At 45.3% G+C, this 10,754-nt stretch overlaps 1 protein-coding gene across 4 annotated transcripts in view; it reads right to left on the reverse strand.

The window, feature by feature from the left end:
- The window catches only part of nadkb (NAD kinase b), a 28,927-nt gene extending 18,393 nt beyond the window's left edge, over window positions 1-10,534 (reverse strand). The window contains exons 1-6 of one of the 4 annotated variants that reach the window (XM_038291967.1): window positions 10,369-10,534; window positions 9,371-9,395; window positions 8,771-9,064; window positions 8,600-8,683; window positions 7,942-8,071; window positions 6,461-6,569 (exon numbers count right to left, since the gene is read on the reverse strand). In XM_038291967.1, coding sequence (XP_038147895.1) covers window positions 6,461-6,569; window positions 7,942-8,071; window positions 8,600-8,683; window positions 8,771-9,063 — 616 coding nt within the window. In that variant the 5' untranslated portion in view covers window position 9,064; window positions 9,371-9,395; window positions 10,369-10,534. The other 3 variants (XM_038291968.1, XM_038291969.1, XM_038291970.1) reach the window with 3 other exon arrangements.
- Window positions 10,535-10,754: the final 220 nt, after the last annotated feature.

The following is a 10,754-nucleotide window of genomic DNA, read 5'->3' on the forward strand; positions in this document are numbered from 1 at the left end:
AGAACTGCATACAGGACGGATTCACTGAAAGCGCGTGGAGGTCGCTCACACGCTTAGCAGAGACCAGAGCAATTAACAGAGCTGTCTTAAACGACAGTATTTTAAGCTCAGCCTGATGCAATGGTTCGAACGGTGCACATGATAGGGCCTCAAGTACCACCGGTAGGTCCCATGGGGGAGTTAAGCTCCTTGACACTGGGCGGAGTCGTCGGGCGCCCTTCATAAACTGGCACACCAATGGGTGCTGCCCTACTGTTTTGTCACCAAAACCAATATGGCAAGCTGAGATAGCGGCAAGGTACACCTTCACAGTGGAAAATGCCAAGCCTTTATCCAGCAGCTCCTGCAGGAATGTCAGGATGAGTGGCACAGGGCTCTGCATGGCGCTCACCATGGTTTTTGTGCACCACTTTCAAATGCACGCCATTTACCTTCATATGCGCTGTTCGTGGAAACAGCTCTTGCACTCTGAATAGTTTTAATGACGTTCGAAGGGAGCCCATTGGCAGTCAGATTCACCCTCTCACAGGCCAGGCCCAAAGAGCTAAACGTTCTGGATGAGGATGAAATATCTCTCCACGAGCCTGCGTCAGCAGATCTCTGCGAAGAGGAAGCCACCATGGCTCGCCGTACAGTGACTGGAAGATCTCTGCTAGCCAGTGTTTCCCCGCCCAACGGGGGGCTATAAGAATGAGTACATGTTTCCCCGCCCGTACTCTGGCGAGTGTAGGAGTAATGAGCTCCAGTGGGGGAAAGGCATACAGTAGAGCCTGTGGCCACTTGTGTGCCAGTGCATCCAGTCCCAGGGGAGCATCTTCTCTGGTCAGGGAAAAAAACCTTGGACAGTGAGCATTCTCCTCTGATGCAAAGAGGTCGACCTCCGCATGGCCGTATCTCTCCCAAATTTGAGCTACCTCCTCGCTGTGGAGTTTCCACTCCCTGTAGCGGGGATTGCCTCTTGATAGCAAGTCTGCGCCCCTGTTCATGACTCCTGGTACATGGATCGCTCTCAGTGACAGCAGGCGTGAGCTGGTCCAGACTATCAGTCTGTGTGCCAGCGTGTGTAACTGATGAGAGCGCAGACCACCCTGTCTGTTGATGTAAGCGACCACCGTTGTATTGTCTGTCCTCACTAAAACATGGTGCCCTCTGATGAAGGGCAGAACGTGTCTTAGTGCCAGCATCACGGCCAGAAGCTCCAGACAATTTATGTGAGCTGTCTGTGTCAGAGAGCTCCATGTGCCATTCACCATCCTGCCCTCGTGCGTGGCACCCCAGCCTGTCAACGAGGCATCTGTGGTGATAACCTTCCTTGTTTGGATGGTTCCCATGGTAACCCCGGTATTGAGAAATGTGGGGCTTTTCCACGGGCTCAAAGCTCGTGCGCATGTTGGAGAAATCATCACCTTGCGGTGAGCGTGTCGGACCGGGTTCAGCCGAAGGGACGCAACCCAGCGTTGAAAAGGGCGCATATGCAAACGGCCTAACTGGATGACGGCCAGCGCTGACGCCATCAGACCCAACAGTCTGTGGCAGAGCCTGAGTTTCACATGCGCGCCTCTGCGAAAGAGTGCCAGACAAGCCCGAAAGGCTTCCTCTCTTTCCACCGAAAGGCGCGCTCTGAACTCGTTGGAGTTCAGGGACAGACCAATAAAAGTGATTGTTTGCACCGGGGTTAGAATGCTCTTTTCCCGGTTTATCGAGAAACCTAGAGCCGCCAGATGAGACGTAAGCATCTCTGCGTGCGTCATGAGCTCCGCTGGGGACTGAGCTGCAATAAGCCAGTCGTCTATATAAGTTGCCAGGCGTACGCCTTTCTCCCTCAGAGGAGCGACTGCAGCCTCGGTGCATTTTACAAACACCCGTGGGCCGAGCGACAGGCCAAAGGGAAGTACGAGATACTCGTACATCTTTCCCTGAAATGCAAACCTGAGATATTTTCTGTGAGGAGGGTATATAGGGATGTGAAAGTACGCGTCTTTTAAATCGACGGAGATAAACCAGTCTCCGCGGCGAACAAACCGTATCAGAGCTGCATGGGTCAGCATCCTGAACGTATACTTTCTCAGATATGTGTTCAGAGCTCGCAGATCCAATATAGGTCGCAGGCCCCTGTCCTTTTTCGGGACGAGGAAGTACCTGGAGTAAAATCCCTCCTCGCTTTCCTCCTGGGAAAGCAGCCGGATTGCGTTTTTGTTCTGCAGGGAAATTATCTCCTCCTGCAAGATGGGTGCATTTTCCCCCCCGAGCATGAGATTGTACTATGCCCCTGAAACGGGGTGGGGCTGCGGCAAACTGGAGCCTGTATCCTCTGGACACAGTCTTTATTACCCAGTCCGATGCCCCGCACGCTCGCCACAGCTGGCTTTTGCCGGCTAGTGGGCCAAGGTGTGTTCCTGACCGAGCTCTTGGCGGTACTAGCTGAGGGAGCTGCAGCACAGCTGTGGTGTTCATCCGCGGCTGCCCTGAATCCGCTTCCTATTTTGCAGAGATAGCGGCCGGTTGTGCCAAACGTGGAGCGAGGGCTCCACCTTGTGGCCTCATGTGCAGCCGCACGGCTGTGTTCTGTTCCTGTGTCATTTTCAATATGTTTCCCATATTTTTTGGTTGTGGCTGCACCCTCGGCTCTTGGCCTGGTTGTGCGCCAGGATATATTTTTATTAAAAATTTTCTGAAGGGGGGAAAAAGAGTGTTTGGGCACTGGTGTGTGCTTGTAAACCACTGTGGCTCCAACGAGCTCTCCGGGTGGGTCACCTTCCTCCTCTTCAACCAGCTCTGAACTGTGAGCTCTAACTCTGGCTCTGCAGGCCGTTTCAGTAGCCCTGAACAAGGCTTCGTTAACTGGAACAGAACATCTCTGGGTGGGGTTGCAGGTGTCTGGCAGTGCCTGCTCCCCGACCCCAAAGCCAGCTCCCTAGGTAGCGCGCCTCTTTTTCTTTGCGCTCGTTGCGACGGGAGAGGCAGTTTGGTTGTCCGGTGCAGCCGGCGGAACGAAGGGTTTCCTTCCCCACGATCCTTTAGGCTCGATGTGCTTCACACGGTCGCGGTCAGCTGACTGCGACTGGGGTGTTCGCTTTGGAATGCGGTAAGCCGGACGGGCCGCTACCTGGGCGGAAGCTTGGCGGGGCATCGCTGCCGGAGGAGGCTGCATTCTTCTGGGCAGGCAGAGTTTGAGCGCTTCGCCTTCTCTCTTTTTCTCCTCACAGCGCTTTTGCATGGCCGCAACGGTAGGACCGAACAATCCCTTCAGGTCCACCGGTGTGTCGAGGAGATGGTTTTTCTCTCTATGTGACAGGCTGGACAGGTTGAGCCACCTGGCCCTCTCTTGGGTGACCATCAGGGCCATGGCTCTTCCGGAGGCCTGGACAGCGCTTCTGTGGAGGCGAAGGCATAGGTCTGTCACCACGCACACTTCTTCCCACAGACTTTCGCTCGGTGCCCCCGTCATCTGCTCCTGTAGCTCTGCTTGGTAAGCGAGAAGGAGAGATGAAGCGTTAAGCGCCTTCACCGATGCAGCCACCGCCTTGTAGCTCTTATCATTCAGAGCGGATTGAAAGGAATCTGCTTTGAAAGGGAAAGCGGGTCCTGCCGCTGCCACTGCAGGTTTCTGTGATGGGTGCAGGTGAGAAGCAAGCAGCGGTTCCACAGGAGGTAAATGTGAGAAGCCGCTGTCCTCCATGCCAACCCAATCCAGCGCTGACCCTCCCAGGACGGGGTTCTTAGCGGTGAGAGGTTTGGACCAGGACCGGGTCGCTTCTTCAATGCACTCCGGAAAAACCGGCAGGAGCTGCCTGGTGGAAGATTTGGCCTTGGGGAGCCTTTTCCCTTCATACCGGGATGTGGTGGTCTCCGTGAAGGTCTCAGGCCATTCAATGCCTAGCTTTACAGCGGCTCTTCTACAGACATCGTGTAGGTCCATTGCAGACGGGTTTGGGGAGCCGCTGCGAGTGTCACCCACCTCCACTGGCTTTGCAGCCAGTGGGATGATGAAAGGCCCGCAGTCCTGCTCGTAGTCGTCAGACCCGAGGCTAACGGATTCCACCTCCGAGTCGGATTCTGCGCCCGCAGGGTCGCAAAGATCCGGGAGGGCGGCCTCATCTTCCTCCGGGTCAGTTAGTGGCGCGACAGCGTCGAGCTGGTCCGCCCAACTGGGTCCGGTGAATAGGGGCTCTCCCTCTTCGGTGACAGTGAGCACTGGTGGTGGGGGGTTGGCTACCTCCATCACAGGGTCCACCTCCGACAGGCTAGCTTGGCGCGCTAGCCTGCGCCGACGAGATTTGAGGGAGAGCCGAGCACAGTGCTCACGAAGCGCAGACAGGGTGGGTGTCTGCCCCAGCTATAAGGCTGCCGCATGTGCAAGCTCTAGCAGGTGGCTTGCCCTTGTCCATGGCGAGAACAAGTTCAAGCTGCCTCGTAAGCTCCGAAGATTAGAAAGCAGCTAGTTTGGTGACTAGTTGCCGCTGCTGCTGTTTGGTGACAGGCCAGCAGTGGAAAGGGAACTCGGAACAGCCGAATACTGTACTGAGTAGCGTTCGTTGACCGAGTTGTTAGCTCGCTCTGTGAACAGTTAAGCTAGCTCAATACTTGCTGTATTAGCCGTCCGAGTAAGCTTCTGGGAGCGAGAAGAGGTTTTAGACTGAGGATCACCAGCGTGACGTCTGTTTCTATACTGGGGATAAGTCCCTCCCCAGTAGCAGACGTCACCTCTGTGAGCCAGTCAGGGCTGGCGTAATGTTATAGTGCTTCTGGAGACAGCGCTGGGGGGGCGTGTCCCATAGTGAGATACCGAAACGAATGTTGAAAGAGAACTAACGGATTTACAGTATATGCATCAAAGTGGCCATAAATAGGCAAATAGACACTTTTCTACCTGCTTAGGAGATAATTTAGCCTACAATCCTTAAAATATCTTCCAGACAGAAGTTATAACAGAGGATAAGCTAACAGTTTAGAGAATAATTCACTGCACTGTGGGTTTTCTAAGGAAAGACGTAAAAAATAGATAAAAGTTAAGAAACAATATTCTAGTGACATTTCATAAGATTTGTTATGTATGGAAATAAATCATGAAATTATTACACTACTATACTACTACTGATAGCACTTTTATTAGAAATGCAAAAAGAAATGCAAAAAAACGCGTAGTTAAAGGAGTTAAATGAATTTATACTGTAGCTGAAGCTTCAGCACACAATTCAGTGGCCAAAATATGAATCTTTGAAGGTGAACAAAAAGTTTTGTCAGAAAGGTGTAGCATCTCATTTTCTTAAGAGCAGCACTGTTTCATACTACACATCTCATGAACAACAGGTTGTTTTGTTTATTTTATTTAAGGGTGGCAAAATTACTTAAACTAAAAGTTCACTAATGGACATTGCTGCTGTCTCTTAGTAAATGTAGCTTGCTATGATTCAAGGTGTATATATATATATATATATATATATATATATACATATATATAAATAAAATTAATTAGAGGGAAAATTTGTGAGCAGACATTTAAATTCGGTGATGGTCACGGCAGAAAAGTACAACGACACCATTATCGGAATACACCTTGAGGGTTGAAACCCTTGAAGTGTATTTTGCTTGGGGCCCCCAAATTTCTTTAAACGGCCGTTTTTCACACTGCTGTAGACTGTAACCGATCTTTGATGACTTTGTTTTGATTTTAAAAAGTTGAATGGAAAGCTAACCCTTTGTTTGGCATCAGATCAGCTTTAGATCCAGTTTAGATCCTTGGCCTAAAAGGGCTGAAAAGTTAAACCGTTGGATAAAGAATTATGAAGAAGATTTAAATCAATTTAGACCTTTTTAATTTTCTTAATGTCTGATCTTTTGTCTGGAAACAAACTCAATGTCTGTTGTTTTGTTTTTAAAAACTAAAACTCAAAGCTTTTTAAGAATGAGTAAGAACCTTGACTATTTGATATATAAAACTTATTTTTACTGCACTGTCACTTTACAGACATGCTGTACTTTGTACTTTTCTATTTCATAAACCTTAAATAAATCATTGTAAGGTTCAAGGTCACAAAATATGGAACATTTTGAAAGGAGATGAAAAGTCTTTCACGATACTCCATAAATCAGATTAGACGACTTAGTATGTTGACAAAACAGGAACAATTTAAAACCATGGGTCTTTTCTTACAAGTAGTATCTCTGTTTATTATTAGTTTGTTGATTAATCAGTAATATAGTCAAAAGTAAATGGGAGACCAGTGCTGTAAAGGTTATTCTGGGATACTGCTTAACATTGTGTCTTTTGTTTAAAGAGCATTAATGATTTAAAGGTTTGGGAGGCATAACAGTGCTTTGAATGAAATGTCTCATTGAATCCATCATTTATATCTCCATTTGTGACAGAAATGTATTTGAATGGAATAGTATCACTGTGTCTCTGAGTAGTCTGAACACAGACATCACGTGTAGATTTGCTGTAAGACAGACGTCTCACCCTCTCTGAAGGTGCAGAGCTGGTTGCGGATGGAGCCGAAGGTCTCGTCCTTTGACAGCGTGGCGTCATCTGCTACCCTGCGCTCCACGTACACCATCATCTGTTTCTCCTGACACACAATCACTCACTTTAGCGACATTAAAATTTGCAGAACTTCAACTCATTTCTCAGGGTAACGATGTTTGGATGAAATGCAGACATGTGGGTTAGCAGGTCAGCTTAAATGTCTGGTTTTGGAGTAAAATGCTGCAGCTGCAGGAGGCTGGACTGCTTGTCTGAAATATTTCCTGGATTTGTTGTGGTTTGACTTGCAGCTAGCACAAATTCCTCAACAAGAACTCCTGCTCAGTGGGTTTACCAATCTGTTTTTAACATGCAGACTGTTTTCACAGAAAACCAGTTAATCCCCTCCGAATAGCCACACTAGAGCAATTATTGTGGTGATGCTTCCAACAACTTGCACAATGTAAGTTAGAGTATGCAGCATAAACTGCACTTACGCATAAAACCAAGCCGGCATGTACTTAACTGTACGCCTCATTTAGCAAAGAAAACAAAAAAAGACCACTGAAACATTTTTCAATTCACTTCTCTTTGAGCTTGAGATGCTAAATCTACAGTAAAGGTATTTGTAGACATTACGCCTCTTTGAAATGTGTCCTATCTCAACCAAAGCTTTGTTCTTTGTAGGGATTTAATACAACAGACCAACACAAAGTTTTGTGTAACAGTGCAGTGGATGAAAAATAATCAATTCTTTGATATATTTTTTTACAAATAAGATCTGCTAGGTTTGGCCTTCAACTCTACTTACTGTGATGCCACTAAATAAAATCCATTCTAACTCTATTTCTTAAAATGTCACCCTGTAATTACATAGAGTTGACAGAAGTGTACCTGTATGAATAAATACACGTTTTCAGAGAATCAGAGTTTTGATGAGGAATATTTGTGAAAAGTGCCATGAAGACCTAACAAATTTATCCTGAACAAAAAGGATTTCCAGGGTGATGCATGGTGGTGGCAGCATCAGTCTGTGGAGGACAGGTAAGCTGGTCCAAGCTGGGACTAAATACAGGGCAACTCTATTAGAGCTAAGATTCAGGTGTTCATTAACCACTAATGTTGAATATAAGGTCCACACATGGTTCCATAATCTGTGGCAAAAATTTAAAACTTATCGTTTATAGATTCTCTTCAACTATTACCTAACAGCGAAAAACAGGCAAATTTGTTTTTCTAAATGTGCAAAGCTGGTAGAGAAACAACCCAAAACACTGTCCAATCCAATCACATATGGTTCAACACAATATGGCCCCAGAGAGGCTGATTAAAAAGGCACCCCACACATTTCAGATTTGGTTCTGCACCTCATCAGGATGTCCCTCTCTGGTGGTGCCTCATAAAATTCACGTAAAATGACAAAGTTAAAGTGTAAACTCCCAATCAGAGAACCGCATGTTTGAATCTGAGTCCCGTACCTCTACCAGAAACCTGCAGAGCTCTTTGAAAGGCTCAACCAGGCTCTCATCTCTGATTTTCCTGATGACGAGAACATTGACTGGAGCTTTATTCCATGTGAGCCTCTGACTGGCCGGATCCTGGATGTGCCTATGAAAGGAAGAAAAAGAATATTATAAAGACACGAAAACAAAACAAAACCCTCCGCAAAAAAAAAAAGAATTACATACACATGAACCTATGAAACTATAATAAAAGCAATAATTTCACACATACCATATTTTCTGAATTAAAAAAAAATTATTCCACATTTCTGAGCAGAGTAGTCATTCATTAACTGCTGCGACTCTTAACCACAGCAGAGGACCAGGGTCAAATTCCAAATATGACAATAGCAAAATTCCTCTCCTGCTTTCCTTTTACCATTTGTCTTTCCTCTTCTTGGTATGGTAAACAGTAATCATTATGAAGATAAATCCACCTGTATGAGTTCAGATCATGTCCTGAGAAACCCTTTCAGATAAGCTGACAGTAAAGTTAGCTAGTCTGGATTAAAAAGAGCCAATCATGTTCTGATTTTCTCTTATCTAACTTAGTTGCGAAAACTTCTCTGTGCTGTTGATCGAACAAGCAGTTAGTGAACACAAAGTTCAGCTTATTTAGCTGCCTCATGCTTACATGACTGAAGTTGGGTTGGGAAGAATGCAGGCTTTGGGTCCAAAGTGAGTGGCTGGATACGGTCCATGCAGAAAGTGAGCTCTCCTGGGGTGAAGGATATATAAAAGAGGAGGAGTTGATATCACCTCATGTTTGGAGCTGCTAAAACAGAGCCACATGGAGAGCGCAGACCTCTTAGGAGAGCTTTCCGCTGCATCGCACGATGAACCGGCAGGCTCCAAGTGCTCGTGTTGGCCTGGCAACCTCCGCCGCTCCATCTCCCAAAGCCGCTGCTCATGATCTTCCCCCCGCTGCTGCGACCTCTTTCCCTCCCTTCGTCTCCTAGGTGACCTGGACGGTTGCTCCCTGTGTTTTGAGGACCTGACTGAGTCCGACTGCTGATCTGGACAACCTGAGGATCTCAACATGTTCCGGTCCGGAGCTGAAAGAGACCTCGATGACAGACCAGCCTCTGAGTTTTCCATTCTAAAAAATACCAAAAAAAAGTTGTTTGAAATAATGACTTAATTAATATATTAAGAAAAAGAAAACAATTCAAATAAGTATGGTCCAACGTGAAAAAACCTAATGAGATTAGAAAACAAATCATTAACACCTATTAGTCTGCAAAGATATTTGTACGGCTTTGCACCAAGGGATATTGACCCAGAGCCATAAATCAGAGAGAAAACATTGAGCAGAAGTAGCAGAGCTACCAAAAATGTCTCACAGAGCAGTTTGAGAGCTTATGAAAAGAAAACTGAATTTTTAAAGCACTGAACACTCACTTGCCTCAGTTAAGGTAAGTGTGATGGGCCTTGATTCAACAAGAGAAAAATGTCCTCTATGAGAGTCTATAAACAAAAACATTTACGGACCAAACAATACACAATTCTGACATCAAAAATAAAATTGAATCATATAACTAACAGTATTTCATAGAAACAGCCTCATAGCTAAAGGTAAAACATGGTGGAGGAAGTGTGATGATCTGAGGCTGCATTGATGCCATCAGGAATGTTACTATCTGATAATCATGAAGAAGATCCCACTATCACTCAATAACATTAATCATGCAGCAGGGTAATCATCCATAACAAGTTCACACCTGAAGGGCTTAATAAGCAGAGATAAAGTTGTTTGTGATCAGCTGAAAAGTTCAGGTTTAATTCAGAATTAGATGTTATGATATCTTATCTTAAACAAGCTACTGATCACCCAAATCATTCTAATGTGGCTAAAAGAAAGCATTCCAAAAAAGAGGACCATTATTCCTCTACAGCAAAAAAATTAAATAAAAAATGTATACTTTACTCCTATTGTTGCACACAGCAGCTTTTAGGTTTAGTGCGAATCATTTATTACATGTTATCAAGTAGGTCTGGACAGCTTAAAACTTCATCCTTTAATACTAGGTTATTTGTTTATCGTAATCTTATTTAAAAAAGTAGTTCAACAATCTAAAACAATAAAGCGTAACAGGAAAAAAATATTTAAAATGTAAACAAAAAATGAAAACAAACACGATCAGTATTTTTTCATATTCACTACTGAAGCGTTTCAATTCACATAATAGGCAAAAATAATTATAATTCAACCAGAAGCAATGGATGTGCTTTATTCCTAGTCTGTAGAGTACAGTACTGTGCTCCAGTAATGAATGTAGCACACTGATTAGCTCCTGTCACTGGTTAGCTCCTGTCACTGGCTGATAGATAACGTTACCTAGCAATAGCTAAGCTAGCTAGCTGCTCTGAAACACCGTTAAACTGAACGAGGTGACGCCTTACTTTCCCACAGACTACTGAACAAAGTTCATGTCGACCCACAGATACGAGAAGCAAGGATGCATTCGGACAGAAATGAAAGTATTTTTAAGGAACAGACGTTAAAAATTAACATAACGGATCAGAGGTAAAATTACGTCAGAGGACGCTGAAAGAGAGCGCTCCAAGTTATGGCGCCATATATGAACCTGCTGGACAGAGAGAGAATTACATCCAATGTGTCAGAAGCTGTAAACTGTTCTGGAAGATTTTTTTTATTTTTATTTTGCACTAAACAAGAAGAAAAAGAGAGAGAGAGCAGGGCAAAAATAACAGTTTAGCAGAATATTCGTTTTTACAGCTCAGTTACCTTAAATCTAAAGTTAGGAATATATAAATGGAAGATAAGC

Source organism: Cyprinodon tularosa, unplaced genomic scaffold, assembly GCF_016077235.1.
Source record: "Cyprinodon tularosa strain WSP-4 unplaced genomic scaffold, ASM1607723v1 ctg304, whole genome shotgun sequence".
NCBI lineage: Eukaryota > Metazoa > Chordata > Actinopteri > Cyprinodontiformes > Cyprinodontidae > Cyprinodon > Cyprinodon tularosa.